Source organism: Scyliorhinus canicula, chromosome 6 (assembly GCF_902713615.1).
Source record: "Scyliorhinus canicula chromosome 6, sScyCan1.1, whole genome shotgun sequence".
Lineage (NCBI taxonomy): Eukaryota > Metazoa > Chordata > Chondrichthyes > Carcharhiniformes > Scyliorhinidae > Scyliorhinus > Scyliorhinus canicula.
Window position 1 is genome coordinate 101,222,480 of NC_052151.1, and position 15,445 is coordinate 101,237,924.

General features: G+C 46.2%; 2 protein-coding genes across 5 annotated transcripts in view; one reads left to right on the plus strand and one right to left on the minus strand.

Annotated features, from left to right (window-relative positions):
- Positions 1-5,468: 5,468 nt before the first annotated feature.
- si:dkey-29b11.3 (actin-binding Rho-activating protein-like) lies at positions 5,469-6,555 on the minus strand. The gene has a single exon (XM_038799757.1). It carries the CDS (start codon positions 6,370-6,372, stop codon positions 5,908-5,910), a length of 465 nt encoding a protein of 154 aa, XP_038655685.1. The 5' UTR covers positions 6,373-6,555; the 3' UTR covers positions 5,469-5,907.
- Positions 6,556-8,661: 2,106 nt separating this feature from the next.
- The window catches only part of trmt11 (tRNA methyltransferase 11 homolog), a 108,884-nt gene continuing 102,100 nt past the window's right edge, over positions 8,662-15,445 (plus strand). For 2 of the 4 annotated variants that reach the window (XM_038799759.1, XM_038799758.1), the window contains exons 1-2: positions 8,662-8,778; positions 13,287-13,352. In XM_038799759.1, coding sequence (XP_038655687.1) covers positions 8,701-8,778; positions 13,287-13,352 — 144 coding nt within the window. In that variant the 5' untranslated portion in view covers positions 8,662-8,700. Of the gene's footprint in view, positions 8,779-13,286; positions 13,353-15,445 lie in introns of those variants that run through there. The other 2 variants (XM_038799761.1, XM_038799760.1) reach the window with 2 other exon arrangements.

The window sequence follows — 15,445 nt, forward strand, 5'->3', positions numbered from 1 at the left end:
TACACGCGACAATAAACAAATCCAATCCAAAGAGAAGCTCCGGTGTGTGACGTCCGGTGATGGGGATATTGGTAAGCCTAACGTCTGTGGTGGGTAAGGTCTTGGAGAGGATTATAAAAGATACGATTTATAATCATCTAGATAGGAATAATATGATTAGGGATAGTCAGCATGGTTTTGTGAAGGGTAGGTCATGCCTCACAAACCTTATCGAGTTCTTTGAGAAGGTGACTGAACAGGTAGACGAGGGTAGAGCAGTTGATGTGGTGTATATGGATTTCAGTAAAGCGTTTGATAAGGTTCCCCACGGTCGGCTATTGCAGAAAATACGGAGGCTGGGGATTGAGGGTGATTTAGAGATGTGGATCAGAAATTGGCTAGTTGAAAGAAGAAAGAGAGTGGTAGTTGATGGGAAATGTTCAGAATGGAGTTCAGTTACGAGTGGCGTACCACAAGGATCTGTTCTGGGGCCGTTGCTGTTTGTCATTTTTATAAATGACCTAGAGGAGGGCGCAGAAGGATGGGTGAGTAAATTTGCAGACGACACTAAAGTCGGTGGAGTTGTAGACAGTGCGGAAGGATGTTGCAGGTTACAGAGTGACATAGATAAGCTGCAGAGCTGGGCTGAGAGGTGGCAAATGGAGTTTAATGTGGAGAAGTGTGAGGTGATTCACTTTGGAAAGAATAACAGGAATGCGGAATATTTGGCTAATGGTAAAATTCTTGGTAGTGTGGATGAGCAGAGGGATCTCGGTGTCCATGTACATAGATCCCTGAAAGTTGCCACCCAGGTTGATAGGGTTGTGAAGAAGGCCTATGGTGTGTTGGCCTTTATTGGTAGAGGGATTGAGTTCCGGAGCCATGAGGTCATGTTGCAGTTGTACAAAACTCTAGTACAGCCGCATTTGGAGTATTGCGTACAGTTCTGGTCGCCTCATTATAGGAAGGACGTGGAAGTCTTGGAACGGGTGCAGAGGAGATTTACCAGGATGTTGCCTGGTATGGAGGGAAAATCTTATGAGGAAAGGCTGATGGACTTGAGGTTGTTTTCGTTAGAGAGAAGAAGGTTAAGAGGTGACTTAATAGAGGCGTACAAAATGATTAGAGGGTTAGATAGGGTGGACAGTGAGAGCCTTCTCCCGCGGATGGAGGTGGCTAGCACGAGGGGACATAGCCTTAAATTGAGGGGTAATAGATATAGGACAGAGGTCAGAGGTGGGTTTTTTACGCAAAGAGTGGTGAGGCCGTGGAATGCCCTACCTGCAACAGTAGTGAACTCGCCAACATTGAGGGCATTTAAAAGTTTATTGGATAAGCATATGGATGATAAGGGCATAGTGTAGGTTAGATGGCCTTTAGTTTTTTTCCATGTCGGTGCAACATCGAGGGCCGAAGGGCCTGTACTGCGCTGTATCATTCTATGTTCTATGTTCTATATTCTGAGAAGTCGCACATCAGGTGGCTCTCCTCCCGCGAACCTGAAAAATAGGCAATTTTTGCACGGAAAATGGAAGCAAATCATCCCCACACCACTAACAAATGAAGAAAGCAGGAAAGATGCCGAACAACAGCCAGTCCCAACCGCCTTACCCTGTGGTTAACAGCCCAAACTCCATTTGCAGCATCTGGCGAACCTTTAACAGCCCTTCCTCCGGGGCCTCTGCATACCTCCTGTTCACTTGCAGGATTTCCTCCACTATCCTTTCTGTCTCCAACCACTCCGCCTTCTCCCTGTGTGCCCGAATTGAAATAAACACCCCCGAAGGCCGCCCCCCTCCTTGCTCACTCGTAAATCCACCCAGCGCGGGGCATGGTCTGACACCACTAGTGCCGAATATTCAACAGCCACCCCTGCCAACAGTGTCTTATCCACCATGAAAAGAATCTAATCGGGAGTGCACCTTGTGCACATGGGAGTAAAACAAAAATTATGTCGCCCTCGGCCTCCCAAATCTCCACGGATCCACACCCTCCCCCATGTGCTCCATGAACCCCCAAAGCTCCTTAGCTGTAGCCAACATCCTCCCCGACCTCGACCGGTCCAATCTCGGATCCAGCCACGTATCAAGGCCCCTCCCCCCATAATCAGCCGTGAGTGCCCAGATCCGGAATCTTCCCCAGCTGCCGCCTCATAAATTCCACATTGTCCCAGTTCAGGGCATAGATGTTGACTAACACCACCGGCATCCCCTCCCAATTTCCCGCTTACAATAATGTACCTCCCCCAGAGTCCGCCACTATATTTCCCATCTCAAACGCCACCCATTTGTTGACCAAAATCGCCATCCCTTTTGTTTTAAAATCCAAACCTGAATGAACTGAATGAAACACTTGCCTTACCCATCCCTTCCTCAGCCTAATCTGGTCCCCCACCTTCAGGTGAGTCTCTTGTAGCATGGCCACATCTGCCTTCAATCGTTTCAGACGTGCGAACACACTCTTGACTGGTACATTGAATCCTTGTACGTTCCACGTGACCAGCCTGGTAGGGGAGCAACCCCCCCCGCCGATCAACCATTGTCCCTCTTGGGCCAGCCTCTGGTCCGTGTCCAACACGTCCCCAGGCCTGCCCTCGGCCACCCACCGTCACCCTCTTACGCTTTCAATACCTGTTCCCTGTCAGGAGTACTTCCTCCACATCCCCCCCAGCATCAGCCCCTTCCCCATCCCCCCACTGACCTTCCACTCAGCCCCCCATTACGCTTCCGTGAACTAGCCCACCCAGCTAGACTGGCGGCCCACGCCATGGTGCCTAGCATCCTATCCCCCGCTAATTCCCCCCCCCCCCCCCCCCCCCCCCCCCCCCCCCCCCCCCGCTCGAACATTAGTGCAAACAAACCAAAAATAATCCCTCCCCAAATCCAAACAAAGAGATCAACCCCCATCTCTTATCATAGGACAGAAAACAAACCTGAAGCCGAAAAATAAAGAAATGGCCCCAAACATAAATTAACCATAATATCATAACCGCATCTCCACCAAATACAAAGTCCACCTACTCCTCCCAGTCCATTGTCTCTGACAAATTCTATGTCTCCTCTGCCGATCCAAAGTACATTTCCCAACCTTTCGTAGGCCGCCTACAGATGTGCCGGGTACAGTAGCCCAAGCTTCACCCCCTAGAGGGCAGCCTTGACCCTGCTGAAGCTTGCTCTCTTCTTGGCCAACTCTGCACCAAGGTCCTGGTACACTCTAATTTCATTGCCCTTGCAGGTACAGTGCCTCGTCTGCCTGGCCCAGCTCATAATTCGCTCCTTGTCCAGGAACCAGTGCAACTGCACCACCATCGCTCTCGGCGGCTCGTTCTGCTGGGGCTTCCTCATTTGCGCCTTGTGCGCTCGATCTTCCTCCAACAGCCGTGCAAACGCATCCTCTCTGAGCAGCTTCTCCAGCATCCTCCCCAAATACACGATTCCTTCACTCCCCTCCGGCAGGCCACGATCCTTATGTTCTGCCTGTGTGACCGGTTCTCTGGGTCCTCAACCTTCTCCTGAAGCTGCTTCTGCTGATTGCACATCAGCCCCATCTCCACGTGCATTGCAGACACCGCACTAGCTCCAACCAACTGATTCTCTCTTCTTCGAACGGTTCTGACCCTCAGTGGTTCAATCTCTTCCAATCACTCTCCTGCATCTATATTCCACCTCACACCGTGGAAAAGTCCGAAAAAACCGCCACGAGCGCGAACCACCAAATGTGCGACCAATCACTCTATGGTCGCCACCAGAAGTCCCCATTCTAAATCTTTGATCAATGATATAGCACTGGTGTATTCCCCATACTGAATTGTGTAGCCTTCCTTGGACTACTTCACTTTTATTTATAACTCTCCCCATACAAGGATCCCACACACAACTTGCATAGTCCAGTACCGGATGAACACATTTTTGATGTTATAACTCTTTATATTTTTGACACAGTATCAAAGCTTCCTCATCAGAACGCCACGAACCCTGCTTGCTTTGAATGTTATCTGCTGAATGTGGAATCCCCACTGAAGATTGTTCTTGCTTGAAAACCCATCTCATGAAAGAACTTGAGGTTATCTATTAGAATCATTACAGCATGAAAACAGGCCCTTCGGCCCAACTTGTCCATGCCACCCAGTTTTTACACCACTAAGCTAGTCCCAATTGCCCACATTTGGCCCATGACCCTTGATATCCAGCTTTCCCATATAACTGTCGAAATGTTTTTTAAAAGACAAAATTGTACCTGCCTCCACTACTGCCTCTGGCAGCTCATTCCAGACATTCATCACCCTCTATGAAAAAATTGTTCCTCAGGACCCTTTTAAATCTCTCCCCTCTTACTGCAAACCTATGCCCACTAGTTTTAGACTCCCCTAACTTTGCGAAAAGATGTTGCCTATCAACCTTATCTAAGCCCCTCATTATTTTATAGACCTCTATAAGATCACCCCTAAGCCCCCTACGCTCCAGGAAAAAAAGTCTCAGTCTATTTAGCCTCTCCTTATAACTGAAACCATCAAGTCCTGATAGCATCCTAGTAAATCTTTTCTGCACTCTTTCTAGTTTAATAATATCCTTTCTATAATAGGCGACCAGAACTGTACGTAGTATTCCAAGTGTGGTGGTACTAATGTCTTGTACAACTTCAGCAAGATGCCCCAACTCCTGTATTCAATGGTCAAAATGAAGAAGGAGGCATATGACATGTATCGGCAGCTGGGATCAAATGGACCCCTTGAAGAATATAGTGGTTGACAGAGTAAGGTTAAGAGAGAAATCAGGAGGGTAAAAAGGCGACATGAGATTGCTTTGGCAGATAAGGCAAAGGAGAATCCAAAGAGTTTCTACAAATACATAATGGGTGAGAGTTACGAGGGAGAGTAGCGCCTCTTAAGGATCTACAAGGCCATCTATGTGTGGATCCATAAGAGATGGGTGAGATCCTATTGGTGGATCCTTTTTGTTGGTGGTGCACTTTTTTTGTCATTGAATGCCAATGGGGCAGCACGGTAGCACAGTGGTTAGCATAGTTGGTTCACAGCTCCAGGGTCCCAGGTTCAATTCCCGGCTTGGGTCACTGTGTGGAGTCTGCACATCCGCCCCGTGTCTGCTTGGGTTTCCTCCGGGTGCTCCGGTTTCCTACCACAGTCCAAACATGTGCAGGTTGGGGGGATTGACCATGCTAAATTGCCCTTAGTGTCCAAAAAGATTAGGTGGAGTTACTGGGTTACATTGGTTCTGCTGTCTTTGAAAATTCCAGAAGATCACCTTGCAGTGAACTGATATGATGTTCAGTTTTCTCTGATGCATAAACCAGTCACAAGCTTTTTTTTCATTTTGGAAGGTCATTCATGTATGTGAAGAAGAAAAAAGATCCCAACACAGTTCCCTGGGGCACTGTGGAGAGGATATTTCTGGGACAGGATGATTCCCCACCATACACCACTCTATCTATCTGTGTTGATGAGGAAGTGCTGCTATCTTTGTCATTCTTCAGCTTTGTAAATAGATCATTACACTTTATTTACACACAAATCTCAAAAATATTTACAGTAAAGGAATAACAGCGGGTAAGTCTTTCCAATTCTGAGAATAGATGATTGTACTGAAACATTTACTGTTTTTCTTTTCATAGCTGAACATTTCCAGAATGTTCTGTTTTTGTTTACCGTTCCAGCATCCGTAATGGTTTGCTTTTGTGCCAACTTTTATATTTTGCAGCCTTGTATCTACAACTGCATTAAAGTATTGTTTCTTTTACTATAAGTTCTGCACCTTTTAGGGCAAATAAACGCAGGTTTTTGACCTGCTGCTGTGTTGTTTTTCAATAAAGGCTTAGAGTAAATTTAGCTTCGCTATACTGTAACCACAACGAAAGGTGCGATTTAAACGCACTACCCGGTCTCGTTTCTTACAGACTAACTGAAAGCTATCTTCACTCCAGCAGTGTGATGAGAGCGCGATCATCCCTTCCTTGCCAAAGCATTTCCCCATCAAAGTGGACCAGACCGTGTTTCCTGGCTCGCAGCAAGATCCCCACCACTTTATTGGAAATTGTCACGTAGGCGTCAAACAATCTGCCAAAAGTTACGCAAATGTTTCCATCCGGACCGGCTTCTCCGTACCTTCTAATAATAGAAAGCAACTCTTCGACTTCTTTCCCGACCAGGGCATGTGCATCTTTGCCCCTCTGCTCGGTCTTAGATCCCCTTTGGGGATGCCCGTATTCTTCTGTCCCTCTCTGCAGCCGCAAAGTCGCCGCATGGGAGCCACTGAAAGGATTGCACCTCTGGTACTCCCTGTGGCCATCAGCCCATTGCTGCCACTTGTGTCTCAGTCTCACTGTTCCGTCCTGTCCTGGCGCCTCTGGAACTCTGCGATTGGACCCACTTTCTGCCATTCGTTTTCCCAATGTATTCTCAGGATCCTCTAATCCTGAAAGGACATCGCAGTCATTTATTTCCTCTGAGAGGACACCCGCACATCGTCATCCCACTGATATTGCGAGAGTTTCAGGCGAAGCCTTGTACACCGCAGCCTGGCTGTCAGTCCGCGGGTCACCGGCCCAGGGCGGGATCACTGTGATTGACAGATTAATCAGCCAATAGAAGGACCACCGCATCAAAACACCAATGAGGTTGTGAGTGCCGCTTGCCCTTTGGACAATGTTGCAATCTCCCAGTAAAACTAAATTAAACTACTTACCGTGGGGATGGATAATTCGCTCTTTAGTTTACTCGCTTCTTTTGAGTTCTCGAGGAATTAAATTCCGAGCTCAACTATGCCTAGAGAGATGGGCAAGGTTCAGATAGATTTGAAGCAGCGAGTTAAAAGGGAAGATTTGCATTTATATCGCAGGGCTTTTGGTGACCTCAGGATGTGTCAAAATGTGAATGAAGTACTTTTAAAGTACTGTATTGTGGAGATAAGGCCAAACATTGTCATGGACAAAATTCATTCTGGATATGTTCTGTGTTTTGGCCGTAGTAAAGATCAACTCAGAATATTTAGTTCTTTGATTTGTAAAATTTATGAATAAGATGAACACGTGGAAAGATAACTAACGAACTATGATACAAACAGTAACAAAATAAATGAATTCAGTGAATTCACCTGGAGCTACTTTTAGTGTGACTATCCTCTTATACGACTTACTACTAACTGGCGGATATCTCGACTCACATGGTAGATCTCTTATTGCCACTAGCTGATTGGAGGTCGCATCGATAACTATATACCAAACTATATACAGCTATATACAAAACTGTGCCTATCACCACAATTCTTACTTGGAGAAGCATGGATTAACGAGAGACAAACAGCCCAGATAAGTTCAAGTTCTCTAACCTTTGAAGGAACAGAGAGGGGTGATGGCAGGATGTATATATATGAACTTTCAAAAATCATTTGATAAAGTACAGCATGACAGATCAACTATACATAATCCTTTATAGATATATTTTTTTTACAGGGCAACAATCTTTGATGGAATTGGCAGGTGATCTACCCTGTACTCTGGTTACTTTCAGCTGGTTAATGCAGCCTGCTCCCTCGGGAACTATGCACTTTTAAGGGAATTGCAGACCCAAACCAGCAAGATTCCTTTTCAGTTGACTTTTCAACAGACTGCTGACTACTTTGCAGAATACTTCCGGTCCGTTTACAAGCAGGACCCAGACCTTCTTGTTGCTTGCCATTTCAACTCACCATCCAGCGCACATGTCCACATGTCCATCCTTGTCCTGTTGCAATGTTCTAGAAGCCCAGGACAAACGGGAAAAACAGCACCTCATCTTCCAGTTACGCACGTTACAGTCTTCTGGATTTATCATTGAGTTCAACAACTTCAGATTATGAATTCTCTCCTCCGCCTTCACCCCATTTTCATTTCTATCAATTTATTTTCATTTATTCCATTGATCTGACTTCCCCTCACCATTGTCCCCTCTCCCCCTATCCCACTTGGGCCATCTGATCCCAGTTGTCCTTTGACACATCGCTCACCTTTGTTCTGCCATTCACACATTCTAATCTGATGTGCCACTATCAGCACCCTTCTTAGCCTAAATCACCACCATTTACATTCCTTTTGTCTTCTGTTCTTGGCATATTTGTCAATGTTCATCTATTGCTGCCCCCCATCCAGCTCCACCACTCCACCCCCCACTACAGTATAAATCGGACCCCATTTCCATTTCTCTCTAACTTTGACAGTCATCCAGATTCGAAGCATTAACTCCCTTCTCTCCACAGATGCTGTCAGACCTGCTGAGATTGCCCAGTATTTTCTGCTTTTGTTTCAGATTCCAGCATGTGCAGTCATTTGCTTTTAATCCCTTTTCAGTTTCCTGTGTTTCCATAATATAGTTTCTGTTCACTTTACAGAATTTCCTTTGTAAGCATAGGCTTTGTTTTAACTTGATTTCTAAGCCGTGAATGTGGAAAGATTTGTGGGAGTTTTTTGTATAAAAATACAAAAATTGTTATTTCGAGATGCTTTAGAACACCATTTCAAATAAAAAGATAGAAATAAAAACACATACACCAGCAATACTCAATGGATACAATAAAACAATTCAATTTCTAAGCAGCGAAAATGGAAAACAAGGATGCATTGATAGGAACATAAAATCAGGGCTGGTTTGCTCTGACGGTAGAGGGTGAGTTAGTGCCGGAACCGATATTCGGAGGAGGGCGGGTCGGGATTGTTTTGTTGACGGACGGGAAGATGGCGCTGCCCAGTGGGAATGTGTGTCGGAAATTTTTGCTTCTTTTAGCTCAAGAAAACCTGGAGTTCCGGCTCCCGGTGAGTCCCAGTCGGGCTGAGTTCAAGCCAGCCGGTGATATCAGGAGTGTGATTGTAACTGGAGCAGTGACTGAGCTCCACCTTAGACCACGCTCCACTTCAATAACAATAGAAAACTCCGGAACGCGGTGCCCCAGCTTTCCCTGTTGATATTCCAGATTTCCAGCACACGCAGCATTTTGCTGCTGTTCAAGCGACCCTAACTCGGTATCCTGCATAAAGGACCAATCTGTTCAGAAATGTATTTTTTTTTTGCAGATCATTTGCTGAGGACAGTCGGTGCGCGCAAGTAAAAAACAAATCTTTAAAAATCGCTTATTGTCACGAGTAGGCTTCAATGAAGTTACTGTGAAAAGCCCCTAGTCACCACATTCCGGTGCCCGTTCGGGGAGGCTGGTACGGGAAGTCTCGGTATCTCAGCCAATTTCGGATCAAGTGGGGTGCTGATCTCTTGCAGCAAAGACGTGGTGGGCTTTCATGTTGTGATGGGCACCGATGATCCTCAGGGTCTCTGCCATCTTTCACCCACTGACTCCCAGCAAGGCAAATATCAGGAGGGCAGAGCCGGGTTAGAATCATAGAATTTACAGTGCAGAAGGAGGCCATACGGCCCATCAAGTCTGCATCGACCCTTGAAAAGAGCACCCTATTTAAGCCCACGCCTCCACCCTATCCCAGTAACCCGATCTAACCTTTTGGACACCAAGGGGCAATTTAGCATGGCCAATCCACTTAACCCGCACATGGTTTGGACTGTGGAAGTGGGTGGTAACTGCACCCGGAGGAAACCCACGTAGACACAGGGAGAACGTGCAGACTCCGCACAGACAGTGATCCAAGCTTGGAATAGAACCTGGGACCCTGGGACTCTTAAGCAACAGTTCTAACCACTATGCTACCGTGCCGCTGCTGCCTTCGGTCCAAACAGCCATGCTGCTCACCACACAATTGAGCATCATTGTGTATTAAGTTCAGTGCCGGTGCAATGCCAGGTAGACTGTATGTCCCAAAAATTGGCTGAACGAAGCAAACAGCATATTCCTCTGGTTGTTTGTAATAGGCAGAATCCATTCAACCATCCTGTGCTTGAAAAACCCAATCAAAATGTCTACAGTAGATGTGACTTCGCGAGTGAGCAGGACTTGCTGAACAATCCTGAATGCCCTTATAGCGACATTAGGAACCAAGTTAAGATGTTCAGTGGATCTTATAATATGGCTCATTTGGACTTGCTAGAAGCGACATACATTTACATGAGGGACAAGTTTTCTGCAATTAATAGGAATATGGTCAAACATTGTGCTTTTTTTGAATTGCGCAGAAGCATAAGGGGCTTACAGTTCTTGGTGCTTTCTCCATGGCAACATCTCGAGTGGACTGGCCAACCAGTCAGCACCACTTTTCCCATGCACCATAAATAGTTGTTTGAAATTGGACAAGAAGCTTTGGCAACATGTTTCTCTTTGCGACAATATACAAGTTCTGTACTATAAAGTGCCTAATTTAGAGTTCTTGCATTTTTCTATAATTTATCTTTATATAATTTATTCTTCTATCATCTTCCCATATTTGGTGGCCTATGGGATACACTGAATAGCATAACTCTTCTATTGATCCTTAATTCTAGCCAAATGTGTCTTTGGCTCTCAACTATATCATTCCTCTCCAGGGCTCAAAGTATTTGTTTGGTCAATACTTCCACCCCACCCTATTTTTTAATATCTTTCTTGTCAGGAGTCCGGAATATTAAGATTCTAATTCTGCCCTTGTTTAATAATAATAATAGCTTATTGTCACAAGTAGGCTTCATTGAAGTTACTGTGAAAAGCCCCTAGTCTCCACATTCCGGCGCCTGTTCGGGGAGGCCGGTACGGGAATTGAACCCGTGCTGCAGGCCTTGTTCTGCATTACAAGCCAGCTGTTTAGCCCACTGTGCAAACCAGCCCACTACCTTGCGAGATGTTTGCACTACCTTGTGAGATTTCTTGACCAACGTGCCTGAATATCTGTGGGTTGAAAATCGACCTGTTCAGTCACATGAAGACCCATGCCGGGGGCATGTTCGCACAGTGGTTAGCATTGTTTCTTCACAGCGCCGGGGTCCCGGGTTCGATTCCCACTTGGGTCACTGTCTGCGCGGAGTCTGCATGTTCTCCCTGGGTCTGCGTGGGCTTCCTCTTGGCGCTCCAGTTTCCTCCCACATGTCCCGAAAGATGTGCTTGTTAGATGAATTGGATATTCTGAATTCTCCCTCAGTGTACCCGAACAGGTGCCGGAATGTGGCGTCTAGGGGCTTTTCACAGTAACTTCATTGCACTGTTAATATAAGCCTACTTGTGACAATAATAAAGATCATCATTATGGCAGAGACTCGCAACCCTGAATACATGTCATCTTCAAATTGAAGGACAGCCCATGATGGCAAATTGTGCCCACGATGGCAAACAGTTCACCAACCTTATTTACTAAGCTCTTATGTATTTGCATACATGCTCTTCAAACCCACCTTCGACTCTTCGAATTTTCCTCCAGCATGATCCTTTCTTCCTATTTCTGGACTATTCTTTACAAATTCTTAAATTCTCTTGACTATTCTTTGCAAATACTTAACAAGTTCTCTTGCATTCTGATAACATTTAAAAGAAATATTCTTTCTAGTCGATGTATAATGAGTAATTTTTGTAATGCTGTAATCTTTGCTGTTGGTGCCATCATGTGCATGAATAAATGATTTGATGATTTAGAACATTGTGGTTTCTCCTTTTTATATTTGCAGTCCCTGATGATTGATCTTCCTAATGTGTGTTAAAAGTTCTAACTGAGCTTAATTTGGGTTTCTCATTTCACAATGGTATCACAAACCCAGGATCACTACCACTTAGAAGGATGAAGGTAGCAGGCATGTGGAAACAGCACCATAAGATTCTCCTTGAGGTTACATACCATCCTGACTTGGAATGATACCACCATTCTCTCATTGCTGGGTCAAAATCCTGGCAGACTGCAGCGGTTCAAGAAGGCAGCTCACTACCCTCTTGAATGCAATTCATGATGGGCAAAATTCTGGCTGTGCCAGAATACTCCGTGAATAAATTCACAAAACACAGTGGGCGGGATTCTCTGTTTGTCCGACACCGGAATCGGGAAATGCAATTGCCGGAGAATCATACACAAGGCGAACAGCATGACAGGCGGTGGGCACCCAACAGAATGCCATAATCCGGTGCCTCGACAGCATTATCAATGCGTCCTATTACACACATACAGTAAACGCCTTTGGCATAACAACGGACTGACCCGGTATTCTCTGGAACTCCTGTGATGCTGTGCCTCCGCCAGGAAGAATTACCAATGGCGAGTTTCACTTGTGGCTCTAAAAATCAGAAAACAGGCGCTGTGGCTGCTGAGGGAAAGGGGGTACGAAAAATGACCAACATCACTATAGTGTGCTGACAGTTGTGCCACTGGCTGGGGGGCTTCTGCCAGGGCCAGGGGAGTAGTGGGGGACAACCAGAAGGTGGGCCATGGGGTTGGGTGGACGGGCACAGATCACCATTGCTGTAGCCCCAAGGCAGGGGTTGTATGGGTGTCCACCCAGGCCCCCCAGGTATCCTCTGGCCCCAGCTGACCCATCAACGGGATGGGCGTGCTCCAGCGCAATCAGTGCCACCTTGGCTGGAATGAGTGTGTGGGGAGTGGAGTGTTAATATGCGGCTGCAGCTTTTCAGCCTCTCGAGTTCCAATCCCGACCCCGGCGAATTGACACCATTTTTTGTTGGAATTGCTCGTGTTCCACCTGGCATTGATGCTAGCCCATTAACGGACTGGATTACTTTGGAATTGGCACCAATTTTGCTGTCGTAGAAGTCCACCTAATCTGTCCCAGCGTCAGCACTTTGTCTCTGAAACGGAGAATCCCACCAAGTGTGTGTGCACATTATCTGGCAGTGATTTATCCTGATGCTGCAAGGCGAATTTCATCTTGCTTGTGATGCATTCTAGTCCAGTGAAAGTAAACAGTTAATTCTCAAAGTGAAGGGCAGCACTGGTGAAGTATCCAGCCAGCTTTGCTGATTCAACCTGCACGCCATTTAGTGATCCTTTTAAACTTGACACAACATCGTTGTAGTACCCTCTGTGATTCAAAGCTATTGATGTAAAAATATGAAGTAACTCATTTTAATGCCACCTGACTACTGGGTCCTAATTCATTAGACTAATTCCTTGCCCAGAGTAATTCTCAAGACTGTCATCACGGATATGAAGAACTTTAGAAATCTTATTTAAAATCTTTTTATTGCTTAGTACCATTGTGTTGCTATTATTAAGCACACCTAAAGCGCCCCAAACAAAAGAAAGAAGATTGTAGCCCAAATCAGAAAGTTCGGTGTTGTGTGCAAGGAAGGGCTTGTTAACTGAATGTGCCTTGTTTCAAAGGGTTTTTGATTCCGCTGCTTTCCAGAATTTAAATGTCTGCCATGCCAATCAAATTTGTTTTGTTATTGCAGGAGCTTAAATCCCTGCTTTCTCTTTGCGGTGGACAGCTAAGATGTGAAGAAAACTTTGATGAAAAGGTAGGGTACAGTACAACCTCAGTTTGTACCATCAAATACTAATATAATCATACAATGCTACATCTGCAGAATAATGGATTTGACATAATTGTTATGTTTATTTTTTTTTAATTTAGAGTATCCAATTTTTTTTTCCAATTAAGGGGCAATTTAGCGTGGCCAATCCACCTAACCTGCACATCTTTGGGTTGTGGGGGTGTGACCCCACAGACACAGGGAGAATGTGAAAACTCCACAAGAACAGTGATCTGGGGTCGGGATCGGACCCGGGTCCTCAGTCCCGTGAGACAGCAATGCTATCCAGTGCGCCACCGTGCTGCCCATAATTGTTATGTTTAATCTTTCAGTTGGCTGGACAGCTGGTTTGTGATTCAGAGCAAGGCCAGCACGCGGGTTCAATTCCTGAGGTTACTCATGAAGGCCCCGCCATCACAACCTTACCCCTTGGTGGTGATCCTCAGGTGAAATCACCACCAGTCAGCTGTTTTCTGTCAATGTGGAAAGCAGCCTATGGTCATCTAGGACTATGGCAACTTTACTTACTATGTTTAATCTAAAGTTATATTACATTCTGATTCTCTCCTCGGTATGTAGATTGACTTGTAGGATTTTCTGTTTATGAGCTATGTATGCTTGTGATGGTTGGCTGTGCAAGTATCTGTAAATTTATATTTAGAAAAGTGTGTTAAAGTCTTTTCATAGGAGGAGGTGTGAGTAATTTCTGATGGTTGGTAATGACCACCATTTTCCACAATCAGTACATATTATTCTAAACTCTGTGTTCTATTTATTTTATTTTTTTTTATTTTTTAAATTTTTTAATTTAACACAAATTTGTAACAGTTACAGAGAGAAAAATGGCCCTGTGCAAAGAGCCTTAACATAGTGAAAATGAACAGTGGGAAAGAATAAACATGTTAATAAGGCACTTCCCCTGCCAGCTCTGTTTGCCCATGCCACATGTGTTCAACTAAACTAATGTGGCCCTAACCCTCTTCCCCCCCGGCCTCCCCTGCCCCCCGAGGCCTGACCTGCCAGGTCAGCCCTGCGCTTGGCCCTAGCCCGCCCCGTCCCACCTCCGACTCTCCCTGGTGCCCCCTGACCTATGCTAGCTACGCTGACCCCTGCCCTTGGCACCTGCCTGTCTCCCGTCCGAGCGCTCGGGCCCTCCCCCCATACACCAGGGACCCATTAACCTAATTGTATCCCACCGTGCCCTTTCAAGTCCCGTAACCAGCCCCTAGCCCATCACCCTATCAGAGGCCCCGATCTCCCGCCAAAAGGTATCAAGTGCAGGCCCCCCTTTGCAGGGCCCTTCTCTTCCCCCCCTTGTTGCAATCCCCCCAAAACACCCTAAACAGGGCGGCCTCCAGCCCCCACTCTTTGTCCAGGCTGAAAACAATCTTGGATAAAACATTTCAGTACAGGATAGTTTAATAAACCACTGCCACACAAAAGCTCTGAGAGCCCAAAGTCCTTTAGTTCCAGTCCAGCTTCTTCTTTTAATATAAGTCCACACCTAATCAGAGCAAATTAGGTTAACAGACCGCCGCCACTGTACAGCACTGAAAGAACCAAGTGCCCATTAGTTCAAGTCCAGTTTCTTATCCTTAATAAAGGTCCAAACCTGTTCTGGTGTCTCAAAATAGTAGTGGAGTTCCTCAAACGTAACCCAGAGCTTTGCAGGATACAGCATTCCAAACCTCATCTTTTTGTAGAGGGCTGCCTTTACCTTGATGAATCCTGCACGCCTCTTGGCCAGCTCCGTTCCCAAGTCCTGGTAAATGCGCACCTCGCAGTTCTCCCATCTGCTGCTCCTCTCCGTCTTGGCCCATCGCAGCACACGTTCCCTGTCAGCAAGCCGGTGAAAGCTGACCACCACTGCCCTCGGTCGGTCGCCCGTCCTGGGCTTCCTTGCAGTCGCTCTATGTGCCCCATCCAACTCCAGGAGTTGAGGGAAGGCCTCCGATCCCATCAGCGCCTCAAGCATACCCGTCACGTATGCGCCCACATCCGACCCCTCGCAGCCCTCGGGGAGGCCAATGATCCTTAAATTCTGCCTCCTGGCTCTGTTCCCCAGCTCTTCAAGCGTT